An 18,827-nucleotide genomic window follows, 5' to 3' on the forward strand; every position below is an offset into this window, starting at 1 on the left:
AATGCGTAATGGATAGTAAAAAAACGAAGGAAAGAAATATTATTTACAGACAATTTTTGAGTCATACGAAAAGTTTAAAAGTTGTTGAAGACAATGAATATCTTTTCAGTCTGTTGCTTACCTTAAGGATCAAAATTCTCCGCATTGACTGTGATTGCCGTAACCTAAAAACCTTCTTTTTCTTTGGCCAATTTATGGTAGAACACCGCAACAGGCTCACCTGCTTATCTTTTTCGGTACATAGAGATCAGGTATCTCTCGATATCATATCATATTTTCGGAAATATCACATCAAACTATGTATTGCAGGAAAACTAAGAGGTCAAAACTAAAACGTTACTATAAGGTATAGACCTTTTTTTAAAAAACTTATGGCCATGAAAATAACTATAATTGCAGCTAAAATATATCTGTTAAAAAAAGTTATTTCATTAACTTAATATTTTCGCTTTAAAAAAGTGTATATACAATATAACTCAACCCAGCCATTGTGAAATGCATTCTTCCCTAGCTAAATCAATGTCTATAATTATGCATTCCAATAACAAATTTTCGCATGCAGCATAAAATAATGGGAAGCCATCAGCATACAATTTATGGCAAATGCAACGCAGCAGCCATAAATTTAATGCAAGGCAAACAAAAATGATGCAAGAGGAAAAGAGAGAGCAAGAGAGAACGAACAGTAGTAGAAAAGACCAAGAGATGAGTAGGGAAAGGGAAAGAAATCTCATCAAAACACACAAAAACCAAGAAAAATATTGAATGCAATTTTATTTGCCGCACACAGAGTAACATACACACACACACACATATGTATACATATACAACCATAAACATATAGAAACACACTCACACACACCGATGCAATCCATGTAGCTGAAGAATATTCTTTGCCTGGTTAGATATATCATAAGGATAACCTGCTTCTGTGTGCGTGTAACTATGCTACTTAGTGTCTGTTGGTGTTTGCATAAGGGACTGCTGAGGCAGTGCTTATAAGCAACATGCTAAAGGAGACCTGTCACACACATACACCCAAACTGAAAGACACACACACACTCGATATGCGCACCTGGCGAGAGAAATCTTATTTCCTGTCGCGTCACAGCGTTCACAATGTAGAATACCATCAGGCGCAACTTAAAAGGCAACTCCGTCAATTCAAGTCGATTCATTTGGCCAACAACAACAGAAACAGCAACAACAACAACAACAACAATCACATGCTGCATTCCTGGTATTCACTGATATGCCGTCATGGTTACCCATCCATCCACCTACATCCTAGTTCTAGCATGAGATGCCAGCCTTTTTAAATGAATTTCCTTCTCTTTTGCCATTTCTCTTTCTATTTTGCTCCCTGCTCTGGCAGTGTTTTTCTTTGGCTTTTGCCACAAAACGTGCAACCATGCGAGGTCCTCAATTGTTGTCCTCATCTGGTCTCTACTCTTCTCTCATCAAAATCTAGTTGAAGATTTTTGATTTAATTTTGGTTTGCTTTGCCAGCTGAAGAAGGTTGCTTACTGCACGTTTTTTCCTTTCTTTTTTTTCGATTTGATGGCATTTGTTGCTCTTTTAGCTCTATCTCCCTCTCTCTCTACTCCTGCTGACTTGATAATCCTAAATTGGTATAAAAATGTTTTCAAACTAATGAAATATATCATATCATATGGGTAAATTCGTATACGTTGTTCTAGCACACAACAGAGGAAAATTGAAATTGCATCCAAATTGATATTTTGGGAACAAAAGCATTTTTTTTGCCACTAACACTCCTATGAGTTTTCAAAGTAATCAAATGGTATACACCTAAATACTTAAGCCGTCTAATAGGAAGATTGAAAAGAATTTTAGGTTATCAGGAGTTAAAACTTTTTGATTTAGTCTGCTTTATATTGATAATTTCTTTATATTTTGGGATTTAATAAGATTTTTATGGGTATAAGTAATATATATTTCTCAACAGGTTAAACTTTTTGCTCAACTATTGTTGTAGACGGACACCAACGGCTCTGTTGCCGTTTAAAACAAAACGAGCAATTTGCCATTGGATTTCGATTTAAAAAAGCAGTATCTGGGCACAGTTTGTTAACAATTTTTATTTAAAAAAAAGTGCAATTGACTCCTCTTCCGGGTGTCGATCTTTGGCGTATATTGAAGTCATTTTTGAGTAAAGCTTTTGAGCAAACGACTGACTCAAGTCAGTTTTTAGACGGTGTGGTAATATCGAGGTTGAAAAATGACTTTCTTTTGTTGGATATAGACCGACTTGTAAAATGTGGAGGAAAAGGATTTTTAGATCAAGAAGAGTCCAAATAGTAGAAGTAGGCTAAATAAATATTATCAAGACTAAGAAAACCAATGTTATTTGTCTTTGCATAAGGGTCCAAGTTGCTAGTTAACATATTCAAAATCTTCTCAAATATATATCTCAAACAAATATGTTTGTTTTAGATCAATGAACCTTAAAAAATATCTCAATATCACGTGTATTTATATTCTAAGACTATTCTTCTTCCACTACCGACTTAAGATGAAGTAACAATTGTAATACAAATGTGCTAATAGCAACATTTTTAAATTAAATAAGTTATTATAATTAAACCCTAAGCTAATATACGACCACATTTAACTGTTGACTCGATTTCTGCTTGAGTTGTTTGTGACTACTTCTACCTCGACTACCCTGTAAGTAGCTTATTTTCACAATCAAATTAAATACGCTGCATTTGACAGCATGGAAGCGAAAAAAAGAAGAATAAAAATAAAAATGTGCAATAACAAAGTGTGGAAGTACTTACAAGGCGACCCCAGAATTAGAAAGGAAAGAATAGACAGACATGAGAGACTAGACTGAAGGTGGGCGACCGATGGGGGCCAATGCAAATGAAATCACAGCAAATTAGTTGTAATTGAATTGCTGACAGTCGTGAGACTTTGTCCTTAACTTACCATATACAGACACCAGATATATATACATATATATATACTATATACCATTTCATTTGATAATCGCCTTAAACTTGTTGATGGGCGGTGACCCTAGACAAGGTGAGAACGCCACCTGTCGTCAGTTGTTGGCCAGTTGGCATATAAATATGTTTGCTTGTTGAACTTGTGTGTGTGTTTGTGTGGTGGGTCCAACCTTCATACCGTTCACTCCTCCCTCTCTTCTTTCTTCTTTTTGCTTCCTTTTTGTATGTATTTGCTGTCTGCAAACAAATATTTGACGTTTTAGTCTAATTAAATTAGTTACAAATGCCCGCCATTTTTCCCCCCAAACAATCATCAGCGCTCTCCCCGTCTACCTCCCAGAGGGGCATAAAAGGTATAAATTTCCGTGTGTTCGGTCAAGTTGGGGAAAATTTTTGCGAGTGCCTCGTGGCTAACGGTACGCAGTTTGTCGTTGAGACCCTGAACGTATGCAACGCAAAAATTGTATTGTCTAGTAGTTGCTTTATTTATTTCTCGGTCACTATACTCTTTTTGTTTGGTCTTTCTTAGTTCGACCAATACTCTAAGCCTTATACATATGAAATTTCAACATCGTCGCTGTCGTTGTCGTTGTCGTCCATTGTGCGGTAAAGTTGAACAATTGCACACGTTTTTGTGTGCAAGAATGCAAGAAGTAAGTGGCTTATGTGCTGTTTCCCATAAAGCCAAAGTGAATTATATACTACCTAGTTATAACTGAATGGATAAAACAGAGAGACACACACGCACACAGAGACAAAGAGAAAGAGAGAGAGAGAGACAGAAGGAAAGAAACGAAGTAGCCATTGTGTGGTCATTGAAGTGTGTATATATCTGTGTGTTCGTGTGTGTATGTGCAAGTGTGTATAATTGAGGAAAACTTTCATTTTGTGCATAACATCTAAACTAAATCAAAAGCAGTTTTAATCACAAAAGCCTAAGATTATACTCTCCGAGTTATTCTATTTAGAGAGACACGCACATAGAGGGAGAATGAGAGAGAGAGAGAGAGACAGACGAGAGTGGGAGAGATATAAATTTGTTTAAACAACTTCAATAAATAAATTTAAGCCTCCCATCTAGAAGCTAACCTGTGACGGTTCAAAAAGTTGGTTCAGGAGCTAACCAATATGTTGCTGAAAACTGTCGAATATTCAAAAACAAAGAAAGGACAAAATAATAAAAACGACTATATAGAAACCTCTTTATATAAAAATCATAAAAATAGTAAACGAAAATAAAATTGAATAACCAATGGCATCATGGACGGATCTAGAAAAAACAAGATTTTCGGTTCAAGAAAAATGATCATTTTGCAATGAAGGCATTTTTAAGTACGAGGATTTATCGGAATTGCGTGACCACTTCAAAGTCTTCCTTTTTGTGGTTATACCCACAGACCCCCAGACCTGCAGTCGTCGATTGTGGTGCTTTGTTAACAATTTGCTATAGGAAAAGTGAAAATAGCAATTGCTTTTGAAAATCTATGGAGAGAAAATAATATACGACTTACTTGTCAAGCTTGCAATGAGATATTCTGAAACTGAAGTAGCATTCCATAAGAGTGTGCAATATAATTCCAAATTAAAAAGGGTAAAATCAGTTTTAAAAGGATTTTAGGACTCAAAAGTTAAATGGCATATGTCTTGTCATCATGCTATATTTTTCAGATATACAAAAATTTTTGATAAAAATAGAAATTATATTAGAAATTATTAAATACCAAAATTAAATTACCTGACTGGGTCATAAGCGATTTGTCCCATCCACAAAACCAAAACTCGAAAAACTGAAAACTAGCAACTAAGAAACAATCAATTTAAGTTCCAAAACTGAAACTAATTTGCTTACTGCTGCTTTTGAACACGGATTATTTATACGGAGAATATACGGATGATAGATATTTATATATAGACAGATTGGTCAACAAATAAATATATGATCGATAGCTAGAGGTGCTGAAAGGTAACTACATTGATTAATATTTCTGTCATTTTGAATATAGTTAATAGGTATTCATACCTTTATTTTGTGGGAAATATATATTAGATACAATTAATCAGTTTCCAATATGCGTTGTGTATGTTTTATATAGTCAACTACCCGAGGGAATAATCCTCTCTACCTACTCGATTATCTAGCTAATTACTTTTTATTTCTTGCAGAGCATTTAATCATTTTTATTGGTTTCCTAGTGGAAATTTAAAAAACACTGTCTGTAAAATATATATACACAATGCCCGTTTAAAGATAAATTTTCGAATTTATGATGACAGTTTTATCGGCCGACATGTTAAAGCATATATACGTACATATATTTGAGTGTAAAGCCATTGCAAAACTTCTCTTTGGCCACTTATAATTCTATTAAACTATTAACTTAATTAAACAATACAAACAACCAAAAGGCAGCCTTTTGTCCTTTATCTCCCTATCCCTCTCGCTCTCTCTCACTTCCCCTTGCCCGCTCCTGTTCGCTGTTCATTGGCGAAACAAAACACAATGGCTAGGTAGAGAGGCTCAGCCATTTTTTATGGTGGACAAGTGGAAAAAGTGCAAAAGTCTGTCTGCCCGTGTGAGTGTGAGTGTGTGTTTGTTTAAGCCCAGTCATCTATATACTATTATACGTATATATACATATATATATAAATGTGACTACATGGTATCTGCATTTTTTATGGCCAAAATGGCCAACAACAAAAACCTCTCATGCATTTTTACACTAAAAAGCTCTTTTGTTACAAAGAATCGACTGCGAAAGAGAGAGAGCGAGCAATTTTTGCTCACTACTTTTCATAAGATTCATTTTACATATATGTAGCAACATTTGTATTATTATAAACAAATTTGCAAAAGTTTCGCCCCACTTACAGCTGCATATAAACACATACATACATATATATATAGAAAAAAATGAAATGTAATTGAAATCAAAATATAATTAATGATGTATTAGACGAAATTTCAATCGCAAATGTAGTTTTCGGCCAAAAGTGAGAAAGCAAACATCAAGAAAATTTGCAAAAATCTTTGAAAAAATCCGTAGGAAAAATAACAAAACATTTAAAAAAGATTTAAGTTGACCAACTAAAACCAAACAAAAAAAGACAACTGTGTATATATTATAAACAGCTTAAATGACAAAGTTTAAGCCAACCGAAAACCAAAAACCAAGACAAAAAACCATTTGAAAGCATCTAACCAAGTGTTTTGTGTGTGCGGGAGAGAAGGGAAAGGGTAAGAGGTGGAGTTTGGGCGTGCAGTGTGAAAATTTCAAAGTTGCAGTTTTCCTGGGCTTAGTGTTTGAGTTTTTTTTTGGCTTTACTTATAGTCTCTCTTCTCTCTCTTTCTACCCCTCCCTCTATCGGTGTCTGTGTTTAAGCCCTTTTGACATGTAGGTGACAGGAAACAAAAAAACGGAAGTTGGCCATAACTAAATGAACTGCAGTGTTGTATAACTTTCCATCAATACACACACACACACACACACACACATAAATAACAATCAGTTCAGTGTGTTGAATTTTCTTCAATTGAAAATGGGTCGCAAAAAGAAAACTCCAACGGGCGTAAGTACACTCAAAATTGAGCAAAATGATCAAAAACAAAAAAAAAACACTCGATTAACTTAAAGTACAAGTAGATTAAAGTTAGTTGCTTCCGCTGCTGCTGCTGCTGCTTAGCTTAAACGCTTGGAAATGGCACATTTCATTTCCATACCATTTAGAGGCAAAGGATATTACCAACATGTACAGAGGCGGGATGGGGGCGGGATAACAATCCAGTCAAGCATCATCCTCCTTTGCTCCACTTTGCACTTAATTTTCTTATATGTTTATTTTTTCTTTTTATTTATTTGCAATTCCGCGTTTACGCGTAAAACACACACACGCACACACAAAACACACACACCTGTCTCAGGTATTCAGAGTGCCTTCTTTTTGTGTCTTTAAAAAAAAATCTGCCAGGTATCGGCTGGTGGTGCCAATGGCAATGGCAACACCACCTCGAACACCTCAAAAACTGTAGGCGGCTGCTGTGTACCGCTGGGATTACCGCAACCTTTGCTGCTCGAGGAGAAGAAATTCCTGTTGGCTGTCGAGCGTGGCGATATACCAAATGTACGCAGGTGAGTAAAGTGGCCCGGTCTGCCATTGGGCTTGGGTTTGGGGGCATGGTTAGAGGTGAGTTTGGGGCTACACTAGTTGCTCTTTCTTTTCTTATTTTTTTGCAATGGTGGATACCCTATAAATGCATTCAATGAGGTATTATGCTTTGGGGTATCCTTTGGGAGAATGGGAAGGATTTTATCGCCATTAGTCAAAGGGAGTCAAAGTCAAAGCACCGTGAGATTTTTCACATAACACTAATTGCATAAAGAAATACAACAATCAAGTCTTGTGATCTTTATTGATCTGAAGACTATGATAATGTTTATAAAAAAATAATTAATTAATAGTATTTACATCAAAGGTGATTCAAAAAAGTGGATGACCCAGGCACTTTCAAGAATAGTTTTGAAAATTCCAAAAAATTAAAGAAGTTCTGTTGTTAAATTTAAAGTTTTTTTTTGTTTTTCAATATTATAACGAAATACCTATTTGTTTTGTTGGACCCTTATTTTGCTTATTCTTTTCCTATTCAGTTCCAAACTTTTTATAATAAATAAGTATGTAAGAGTATGTCATTACATATGTAACTATCGTTATCGTTTTAGTAATCTGCAACCTTTTTAATCTGTTTCGAGTTGGATTTATACTACAAAAAGATTGATCTAGTTTAAGGTTTTTCCCAAGCCACTTTTTTGACCTTTGATTGGCTAAGTAAATAGTAGGCTACAGTCAATTATTTCTGATAAGGAATAACTTTTTAGATAAGTTTTTATAAAACTCTGGTAAACTCTGGTCTCTGGGTTTAAGATTTGTCGGCCTATTCTAAAGCGACGTCAATATTGCACTTATAAACCTTTGTGATATTCGGATTCCAATATGTTACCCCCAATCCGTAAACTATATTCATTATATTACAGATGTAAGAAGTTAAAGGATATTAACAATTCGAACTAAACACGGTAGATACCCCCTTAGCCTGTGTGTTGATGCGTTTTTTTTTCTTCTGTTTTTCTGTTTTGTTTAAATGATGCCGCGTCGAGAGACTCGCTCGCAGGTGTCGATGGGCCGCTACCGGCAGGGAATGTCTGTGGGTAACATAAATCCCATCAACATCAGCCACCATGTTGTTGGGTGGTTTCAATTATTTGCATAGCTGCTGCCGAGTGCTGCCTGCCTGACAGTCTGCCAGTCTGCCATTCTGTTCCGTTTGGCCCCCGAGGGTGTGAAAATGTTACCCAACTTGTATCTTCCTCTATGTTAACGTGTGTATATGTGCTTGTGTCTGTATCCTTATCCCGTATCCTGCTAACATGCCACTTAATAAGCTCTTCTTCAGCTTCCGGTCGTTTAAAATACATTTTAATGAATTTACAATTAATTTCGTTTATGTTTTATAATGCATATTTATGCAAGAAGCACAAAAAATACATCAATTCTCTAGTCAAAAGGAAGAAACCTTTTGCACGAAGAATTCGTTTGGGCTATGTGTATATATATGTGTCCTTGAACGTTGGAGGACATTATTTGAGTTTTGTTTAGCGTGTAAGTTAAATAAATACTTACGTTTAAAGTGGATTCGGTAAATACTTTTATCAAAGTATCAATTTCATAATATGTCTGATAAATTTTTTTATAAATGCATCAAAGATCCAAGACCATTTTGTATGTCCTTCAAAACCATGAAAAAATGCAACTTTTTTTAGATAAAGAACTAACTTTCCTAAGTTGTATGTGTATACTTAATCATATCCAGATTTATCTTTAATCTGATTTTCATTCATATAAAAAGAAAACATTTAGCTTCTCTAGCTTATTTGAAACTTCTTTGGCAAAGACAATCGACTGGATGACTTTATTGCCAAGATTGGTTAGAACTTATTGGCCATAATTAAATTGCCAGCTATAGTTTTCAAACGTTAATTGACTTAAGTCATACGAATTTATTATCTCAAATATCATCACATGACAGAAATGAAAAAAACGTTTAAATCATATATTAGTGCAAAAATTTAGAAATTTTGTCTATCGTTTTTTGCTTAGACTTATTTTTAGATAGTCTTTTGTCTAATGTAGTTCGTAGATACTCTCGACTAGCTACTTTTGACTCGGTAATGTGTGTCACTAAATTGTCCATAATTGAACTATTTTTTTACCATTTTTTTTACATTTGGCTTACCATCTGTAATTCATAGATATTCTTAAGAAGTCCTATTTTAGATGTGGTTTACACTTCAGAATGATATTCCTTCAACCAGCAGACTTTATCCAAAACCGAAAAATTCAAATTTCATTGACAACTTTTTGGGAACCTCGTTTAGGTAGCTAATCACGTAACAATATGTATTAGTTATTCATCACTAACAAATATACATCTAATATACAAACAATTATACGATGATACGATTATAAAGAGCATGGAGTAGATTTTGAACATTTTGGGGAAAATTCTGCTTCAATTCAAGTCAAGTTACTTGAGGCGACATCCTGCAGTCATCAAGTTAAAGGATGATCATGTAGTGAAGCTCAGCTTGTTGCTTGCGTGTGTGTGTGGGGGATGTATGTGTGTGTAAGTAGATGTGTAATAATGTGGAGTGCCATGTTTTCGAAAGTGTTTGACCAGTGTAATTGTGTTTAGTTTTTGATTTTGGCAATTAAGATTTAAGTGAACGATATGGATTGTAACTTTTCATCTCGTCCAACGTGTAACGATAGATAACCTTCGATGGTGGCTCTTCCTCAGAACCAAGGGAATCCTCCTCTTCGGTACGAACTTCATTCTCATTCTCAGTCTCATTTCCAGTCTCCAAGCCAATGCCCTTTAGCTGGCAGGCCTGACGATAGAGTTCCTCCTCGCGATCCATATAGAATTGGCATGCTGTGTGTCCCAGATGACGATGATGCGGCGAAAGTGGTGAAACTGGCGATGGCGGCGGGGCCAGAGTAAAGGGTGAAACCAGTGTGCCATATCCTCGCACAGGGGGTGAAATTGGAGCAGCTGCAAACCAGTTTGGATGTGGTGTGGCAATGCCACAGCCTCCGCCCAATTTCATCGTTTGAGTTTCTAGTGAAACAAAGTCAAACCATCAACCAAATCATAAAACGGTTGGACTTGTTCTTACCTTTATTCTTTTGGGCCATTTTGATGACGAGACCTTGTCCTTCGGTGGCATTCATTTTCGATGATTCTTTAATTTTTTTCCGCAGCATACAAATAATTTAATTGCCAAATGTAATTGAATACCCCCGTTTGAAATAAAAGGATATATCGAACGCGTTGTTGTTGAAATTTAATAGAAAATTTTTAGTCGTAGAATTTTTTTCACAACAATTTTTGCTGGCGAACGATTGTAAAATGATTTCCCTTCAGTCAAAACGAAGTTAAGTAAAAATCAATGGCTGACAGTTGAAAAGCAAAGGTAACTAGATGTTGTATTTATAATATATTTTTAGGTAAAAGCTACTAAGTTTAAATATTTATTCATACATATAAGTATATGATTTTCGATGAAGAGAAATTTGGGCCAAGTGCCTTTTTGGCAGTCGATTGATTGGTAAAGTTTCTTCTTACTTCATTTTCCCCGCTTGGCCTTCGCAAGTAATTAGAAACTTTGCCGCCAACTTTCATTACAAAAAGGAAAAGCAAAGGAGGGCCATAAAAAATAAACAGAAAAATGAGGAAAAAGTTATTTGACTTCTTTTCTTATTTTACAATATTTTGCCGTTCGTCTTTAATTAGTTGCCGCCCACTTTATTAAGTATATATTGGTTTCTCTCTCTCTCTCCGCTGTTTCTTTCCAATAATCAGAATTTTACAGAAAGCCTTGCGACAGCAGCATATCAACATCAATTGCATGGACCCCTTGGGACGACGGGCCCTGACCCTGGCCATTGATAATGAGAATCTGGAAATGACCGAACTGCTGGTCATTATGGGCGTGGAGACAAAGGATGCTCTACTTCATGCAATCAATGCGGGTAATATACATGAAAATAAACTAAGACATCAATACGAGCAAATTTTTGCACAATTTAAAATGTAAATTTTCAAAATTTTAACTATCTTATATAGAAGCAGACTTTTATAAATAATTAGAAATAGTAAATACGTAGCAGTAGTAGCCTTAGGTTTATGGAAGGTACATATATATAAAATTCAACCAACAAGTTAAGAGATAGAGTATAGTTAAGAGACAGAGTCAAGTTAAGAGATAGAGTCACGGGAGGTAAGAGTTGAAATTCAAACTTGATTAGGATTATGGAAGTATCGATAGACGATAAACAAAGTGAAAGTGGAGAAACTTAGAATGACAGTTACTAAACAAAACTCAAAGAGAATTTATATGGTTTAAAGTTGTGTCAATAAATTAAGGCATCAAACCAAAAGCGAAGTCTAAAGTAAACAAAATCTATCTAACTTTCTTTCTATCTATCTTTAAATAACGTATAATAGTGTCTGAGCTCAGCCCTCCTTTACCTTTTTAATAGGCTTTCTATAAACTTTTACCTTTATGAATAATTAATTAATTGGATTTATTCTTTTCTTTTGTCTATAGAATTTGTTGAGGCTGTGGAAGTTCTGCTCCAGCATGAGGAACTCACTTACAAGGAGGGCGAACCCTATGTAAGTTATATACACATAGATATATAGTTTTTTTTTGTTTTCTTGTATCAGTATATGCTGAGCTCAGCTAATTTGTGGCACACTTAATCGTTGGAATCGTGGTAAAGGACGGTGTTTGGGGAGAGGGGTGCTAACATGATTTTAATCAGTTTCCGTGAGGATTCCTCGCACTCTCAACAGTTGCCATCTCTCTCGTTAGGCACGTACAGGACGTCGGAGGCAGACGCTTCGAGTTCGAGTTCGAGTGATTGGGAGTGTGCGATAAGCGCGAATGGGAATGGGGCATGGGGCAATGTCTCCACACTTTGAGTTTATGCTTATGGCAAATAAAGTTGTACATACACAAGAAGCTCTTCAGTTGGGTTTACTTGCTCTAGCTCCTGCTCCTGCTCCTGCCTCATATTTATGCACACGAGCACGCTTCATTAGGCAGCCATTGAGAGCAATTGAAGCGTGAAAATTACTATTGTAACGCATATGCAATAAAATCGTTTAACAGAAATGATAGGCTAGACCCAGATTTAAGTGACTTTGCGACATCTTTTTGTGAGTTTATTTTTTTTCGGTTATTTAGATATACTTCAAATAGGTTGACTAAACAGCTAAAGAAGCGTTAGGCCCAATTGACAAGGTCATAGCGAATTGAATCTGTATTAAAGTGAAATTTGACATTAATATGCACTGAAAATTTAACTATTTAACAAAGAAATTCAAAATATGCTCTTAATATTTAACTAAATATTATTGCAAAACTTTATTTAAACCTAAATAATCTTAAGATACGCTAGAGGATAAGATAGACTTAAAGGATAACTCATCATTAGTAGAAGAAGATTATCATTTTGCAGTACCAAACTAATCTAAACCTTTTATAAGCTCTAATTCTGTTTACCTTGAATGTTACCTAATGTTACCTAATTAAAACAGTTATTATTAGCATTAAAATGTGTATCTAAAAGTTTTTTGCATTTGGGTTTGGTAACATTTACTTAAATTTGTTAACCATAGTTTATTGTAAGCCAATATTTTTCTTAGCCCTATCTTAAACTAATTCACATTTAACTTTAACTTAATTTTGTCTTGTCTTATTTAACAATTGCTAACGTTTACTGATTGGTTAGCTTAAACTTTACTTTTACTTCAATAAATAAATAATTAACATATAGTTATGGTCGAATAATACATATCTAACCTTTCTTAGTCTTTCTTAGTCTTACTTAATAAACCTTCGCTTGGTTTAATCTTAGATCCATGAGAATCAATACTTTAGGTAACCTTAAACTTGACATCGACATGCCTTAAAATGGTTGACCTAAACCCAATACTTTATCTGTGGAATGAACAAACTTAAATTAACCTCCACTTAACAGTAACTTAACTCTATGATTTTGGTTTACAGAGCTGGCAGAAAGTGGACATTAATACGGCAATGTTTGCCCCAGATATCACGCCTCTAATGCTTGCCGCCCACAAGAATAACTTTGAAATTCTGCGCATCCTTTTGGATCGAGGAGCTGCAGTGCCTGTGCCACATGATATACGGTAATAGAAAGATAAAACTGACTACCACATACACACACACTCACACACTCACACACACACAGACACACAGAAATTTACTGAACTAATCTTATCCTGCACACTTTGTAGTTGCGGCTGTGATGAATGTGTACGACTAACGAGCAATGATTCGCTACGGCACTCTCTTTCACGTGTGAATATTTATCGTGCCCTATGCAGTACTTCGTTAATATGTCTCACCTCAAAGGATCCCATATTGACGGCCTTTCAACTATCTTGGGATTTGAGGAATTTGGCTCTAACTGAACAGGAATGCAAATCCGAGTATATGGAATTACGACGACAATGTCAGAAATTTGCTGTGGATCTTTTAGATCAGACACGAACATCCAATGAGCTGGCCATCATATTGAATTATGATCCACAGATATCAACCTATGAGCCGGGAGATCGGATGAGTTTGAATCGTCTTGTTCAGGCCATTGCGTATAAGCAAAAGAAATTTGTTGCCCATGCCAATATACAGCAATTGTTGTCATCGATATGGTATGATGGCTTACCAGGTTTCCGTCGGAAAAGCATTGTGGACAAGTTTATTTGTATTGCCAAAGTTGCAGTGTTGTTTCCCCTCTACTGTTTCATCTACATGTTGGCTCCGAATTGCCGGACTGGCCAGCTTATGCGTAAACCGTTTATGAAATTCCTCATTCATGCCTCCTCCTACCTGTTCTTCTTGTGTGAGTATTGTGCCAGAACCGAACCAAGTGAAGTTATGTATGTATTTCTCATCACATCACTCTTATTTACTTTCTGCCCCGCCAGTCATTCTCATCTTGGTCTCTCAGCGAGCAGACGATGACTTTATACGTCTCTTTGGTACAAGTCGCATGAAGGCCGAACTGGATGAACAGGAGCTACGGCAACGTGGCCAGGCACCCAGCAAATTGGAACTAATTGTTGTACTCTATGTGATTGGCTTCATGTGGGAGGAGATACAGGAGATATTTGCTGTTGGTATGAAAAGTTATTTGCGTAACATGTGGAATTTCATAGATTTCCTACGCAACAGTCTCTACGTTTCGGTTATGTGTCTACGGTAAGTGAGTGTGTGAGTGGGTGAACCGTCAAGTCCTTTGAAATTACTTGTTATGCAAAAAGTCTTTTTGTTTTGCTATAGAGCCTTTGCGTACATACAACAAGCCACTGAAATTGCCCATGATCCACAGATGGCCTATATACCACGTGAGAAATGGCATGACTTTGATCCACAATTGATTGCCGAGGGTCTGTTTGCTGCTGCCAATGTATTTTCCGCCTTAAAGTTGGTTCATCTGTTTAGCATTAATCCGCATTTGGGACCATTACAAATTTCATTGGGTCGCATGGTCATTGACATTGTGAAATTCTTTTTCATCTATACTCTGGTGCTATTTGCCTTTGCCTGTGGTCTAAATCAGTTACTTTGGTACTTTGCCGCTCTCGAGAAGAGCAAATGTTATGTCTTGCCTGGAGGACAGGCGGATTGGGGCTCTCACGGTGATTCCTGTATGAAATGGCGACGCTTTGGCAAGTAAGTCCAGTCACCAAGCCAATTACAATGAGCCCAAAAGCCCATTTATTAAGCTAATTTGTCTGTTCCCTTTCACCACCACTGTCTTGCAGCCTCTTCGAGTCATCGCAGTCGCTGTTTTGGGCCAGTTTCGGCATGGTGGGCTTAGATGACTTCGAGCTAACGGGCATCAAATCCTATACTCGCTTCTGGGGTCTACTCATGTTCGGTTCGTATAGCGTCATCAATGTGATTGTATTGCTGAATTTGCTCATTGCCATGATGTCCAATTCGTATGCCATGATTGATGTAAGTTCTGCCCACACATTTTCTTCTTCGTTCGTCTTGTGCAAAGTTTTGGGTCAGAAGTTGACTAATTACCTATTCTCTAATTTCTACAGGAGCACTCGGATACAGAGTGGAAATTTGCTCGTACTAAGCTATGGATGAGTTACTTTGAGGATAGTGCAACCTTGCCACCTCCATTCAATGTGTTGCCCTCGGTTAAGTGGGTAATTAGGGTATTTAGAAAGTCTAGCAAGACCATCGACAGACAACGTTCAAAGGTGATTTAATGGTTTTTATAGTTTTTCACATTTGTGTATGAAAGAACATAAAATGAGAAGACAAGTTAAATTCATTGTTCTTAATTCAAAAACATTGGCATACTAAATTTATCAGTTGCTTTCAGTTTTTGCTTAAAGATTCCCAACTAGTAATGGTCCTAATAGCGAATTTTTATTTTCTGTTCTTTTATTTAAGGAGTTCATTAATTTACCACATTTAAATTTACAATAAACTATTTTCTCACTTTGTTTATATCAAGGTCTAGTTTAATTAGTTTACTATTAGTAAAAAAAAATGAAGCTTCATATCAATGAATAGATTTCAAGTCTACTTGTTTGTGAGTCCTGAAGGATTATGCTTTTCGGCGCCCTCTATTATCTATCTCTCTCTTTCTAAACAGAAACGTCAAGAACAGGAGCAGTACAATAAATATGACAATATAATGCGCTCTTTGGTTTGGCGCTATGTCGCCGCCATGCATCGCAAATTTGAAGATAATCCGGTGACTGAAGATGACATTAATGAGGTGAAAAGTGAGATTAATAGCATGCGCTATGAGATGCTGGAAATATTTGAGAATAGTGGACTAGATGTATCGTCAGCAAACAAAAAGGAGAAGAGTGAGTATCCCCCACTCGAATTAATATGGTCACTTTATCTAATTTCATTTCTATAGACTCTCGTCCACGTCGCATTAAAGTATGGGAAAGACGTCTAATGAGGGATTTCCAAGTGGCTCCCGTGCAGACAAGCAGCTGCGAGCAATTGTCGGATGTCAATGGCGAGGGGGATATGAGTGAGATTAAAATTGAATCGTTGCCCTCAAAGCCGCCCAAGGAGACGGCACGAGAGCGTTTCCAGCGTGTGGCACGGCTGGTTCTTATGCAATCAACTGCCCACAAGTGGAATGTAGTGATTCGAGGCACTATGCCCAATTCTCAGATAGGACGTTGCAATACCCAAAAAGAGCGCAAGAACTTACAACATTTGGGCAAAGCCATCGAAGAGGCCAAGAGGTAAGAGTTTACACTAAAATAGTTTACCTAATCTTGGAATGCATGGCATTTCGCAGGCTCATTATGTTAACCCCAGGCTGCAATTCGGGTCGTGAGTCACCCATTCGCATTGAGTTTGAGGATGAGAAGACGAGCACTTTGTTGGATTTGCTCAATCAAATTAGTGAGGAGATTAACGATTGTGAACGACCGAGAAAGAGGCCAATTTGGCGTCCCCCTTTAAAATCGGTGCCAGCCCGTGCCCTAGCGGCACAAAATGCACGCTCTCATACGGCACCAGAACTTAAACTGGCCAGAAAGAGTTCACCGGCTGCACTAATGCCCACTACCAAGGCACCACTACCAGCACCATCATCAACATCAACATCATCGGCTAAAATTTCATCAGCCATCGGCAATACTCGTGCACGTGAATTACCCTTATGCCCCAGTAAATTGGCCGCAACTGCCACGGCTCCAATTTCTCTACGGAAAACAGCGCCCAATGCTCCAGCTCCTGCGTCCATTATGGGCAATAAACAAAGCCATTCATCTACTCCCTTCTCCGTGGAATTGGCTCGCAATCGTGGCGTGTCCTCGGCCAATTCGAATTCCTTTGACATACAAGTTGTCGATCTGGATCTGGAGAAAACCCAGCATCGTGAGAGAAAGAACTCCACAGCCAAAGATGATAATATTTCTGATATTAGCTCCGTTGTGAGCATGAGTCCCAAGCGGCCAAGGCATTGAAACTGAATGTGATTCTAGCATGGACTCTGGTGATAAGCTTCCTCCAATTGATGCCTTACAGATATACAAAAATTATATACAGAGATATATATATACATATATATTTCTCCCTTTATTTATATACCACAATAAAATTATTTAGATAAATTTAAGCTGGGAAATGTTTTGCTGATTATGCGACAAAAAAAATGTATATATCAAAGGCAATTTGCCTATTTTATCAGATATTTATGATAGCATCGAAATCTATGGTCTTTGGGCATGCAAGCTGCTAGAGGACCCCCTTCTCCATCTTCATCTCGATATCCTTTTTCCGTTTGCTCCTCTATCCACTGAGTCTTAAGGCAAGCGTGCGTAAATTCCTGAGCCGGAAGCATCAAAAGCCATAAAGAAGCAAAGAACAACAACAAAAAAGATAGAAAAAAGAAAAACGAAGATAGAAAAACATAAACAAGTCGCCAGCTAAACGTTGCCATTAGGGAAAAAGAAGAGAGAAAGAAGAATTATAAATTCAATTTGATGTCATATCAATTGATTTTATGCTACATCTTTTTCAGCTTCTTTACCCATTCAAAAATTGTAGGTAAGAGGGTATATTTGGTGCATATTAAGTTGGGCAAGTGGGTGAAGTCACGACTTTGCCACGCAATGTTTATTAATACTTTTAGATAAAGTTTTGAAAAATTAAAAGAGCCTACTTAAACAAATATAGTATCTATATTAAGAATTTATTTACTTTTGATTTAAAAATCGATGGATTAAACGTTTAACTTTAAGTAGTCAAAAAATTCTTAGAATTTGTCCACTCATCTTTAAAAATTCTGCTTTGAACAATCATAATTTAATTCCCGTAAATATATAGTAACTTATATTTCGGATTATCTGATTCATAGTAAGTGATATAGTTAGAAATTAAATTCTTGGTTAAATAATGATTGATCCAGGGGCTACAAACAAATTGGGTATTTTTATTGTCTGGATATTTGATCAGTCAATTCCGCATTTCGGGCTAATATGATGTTATATAGATTCTTACAATAAATTATAATATTTTGGAAAATAATTGAAAACATAAAAGTGCAAATAAACATATTTTTATGAATTTAAATTTAATTAAAAACTAAAATCTCAAAGCATTCACATATTGTAGAAATATTATATTTTCCGATATTAGTTGAGATGATTTGATCATCTCACCGACTTAAGTATTCCATGCACTAGCCAAACATATATATTTTTAATTCATAATTACAAATGCATTAATGTATTTATAAAAAATTCTGTTCGCATGCTTTTTACCAGAATATCTAGCTCACTCAAGCATAAGATGCTGATCGAGAATATATATATATTTATGGGGTCGGAAAAGCTTCCTTCTGCCTGTTACATACATTACTCTTAAACTACTAACTTGTCCTTAAATGGTATGTAATTAGTTACCCAACTAAGTAACATAGGGTACTAACCATTCGCACCAATCGACATGTACTTACTGTCACATCTGCCAACAAGTTCGATTTTGGGTGTCCTTGGATGATGGTTTCAATGGATTGCTGTGTTAGTAGGTCCTTGACTGACTTTTGGGTTTTGGCAGCGCAATGTGGTTCCCTCTTGGTTATTTTTTTTTTCCTGGTGACTGCGGCTGGCATTTGATTTTGATGACGCGTGGCACTTTGAAATTTATGCGCTACTCTAAACATACTTTGTATGCGCTCAATGCTTTGGAAAGATGATGA

General features: G+C 36.3%; 2 protein-coding genes and 1 long non-coding RNA gene across 5 annotated transcripts; 1 reads left to right on the plus strand and 2 right to left on the minus strand.

The window, feature by feature from the left end:
• The first annotated feature begins 3,468 nt into the window (after positions 1 to 3,468).
• Positions 3,469 to 17,222, plus strand: LOC6640811 (transient-receptor-potential-like protein). Of its 3 annotated transcripts, none has more exons than XM_023175051.2 (14): positions 3,469 to 3,631; positions 6,359 to 6,545; positions 6,945 to 7,105; positions 10,894 to 11,063; positions 11,642 to 11,709; positions 13,109 to 13,251; positions 13,360 to 13,967; positions 14,053 to 14,326; positions 14,408 to 14,800; positions 14,893 to 15,088; positions 15,181 to 15,345; positions 15,747 to 15,966; positions 16,023 to 16,362; positions 16,419 to 17,222. In XM_023175051.2, the coding sequence occupies exons 2-14, from the start codon at positions 6,516 to 6,518 to the stop codon at positions 17,089 to 17,091; spliced, it is 3,441 nt and encodes a 1,146-aa protein (XP_023030819.1). In that variant the 5' UTR covers positions 3,469 to 3,631; positions 6,359 to 6,515; the 3' UTR covers positions 17,092 to 17,222. The 3 variants fall into 3 exon arrangements, with proteins under 3 accessions (XP_023030819.1, XP_023030820.1, XP_002063977.1); XM_023175052.2 differs by having other exon boundaries at positions 6,375 to 6,545; XM_002063941.3 differs by lacking the exon at positions 3,469 to 3,631 and having other exon boundaries at positions 6,162 to 6,545.
• LOC124459938 lies at positions 4,235 to 4,773 on the minus strand. Its single transcript, XR_006953895.1, has 3 exons — positions 4,714 to 4,773; positions 4,490 to 4,633; positions 4,235 to 4,422 (listed from the first exon to the last, which is right to left on the minus strand). It is a non-coding gene; the product is annotated as an uncharacterized LOC124459938 (long non-coding RNA).
• Positions 9,398 to 10,450, minus strand: LOC6640812. Its single transcript, XM_002063942.4, has 2 exons — positions 10,208 to 10,450; positions 9,398 to 10,149 (listed from the first exon to the last, which is right to left on the minus strand). Exons 1-2 carry the CDS (start codon positions 10,293 to 10,295, stop codon positions 9,740 to 9,742), a joined length of 498 nt encoding a protein of 165 aa, XP_002063978.2. The 5' UTR covers positions 10,296 to 10,450; the 3' UTR covers positions 9,398 to 9,739.
• Positions 17,223 to 18,827: the final 1,605 nt, after the last annotated feature.

Source organism: Drosophila willistoni, assembly GCF_018902025.1.
Source record: "Drosophila willistoni isolate 14030-0811.24 chromosome 2L unlocalized genomic scaffold, UCI_dwil_1.1 Seg168, whole genome shotgun sequence".
NCBI lineage: Eukaryota > Metazoa > Arthropoda > Insecta > Diptera > Drosophilidae > Drosophila > Drosophila willistoni.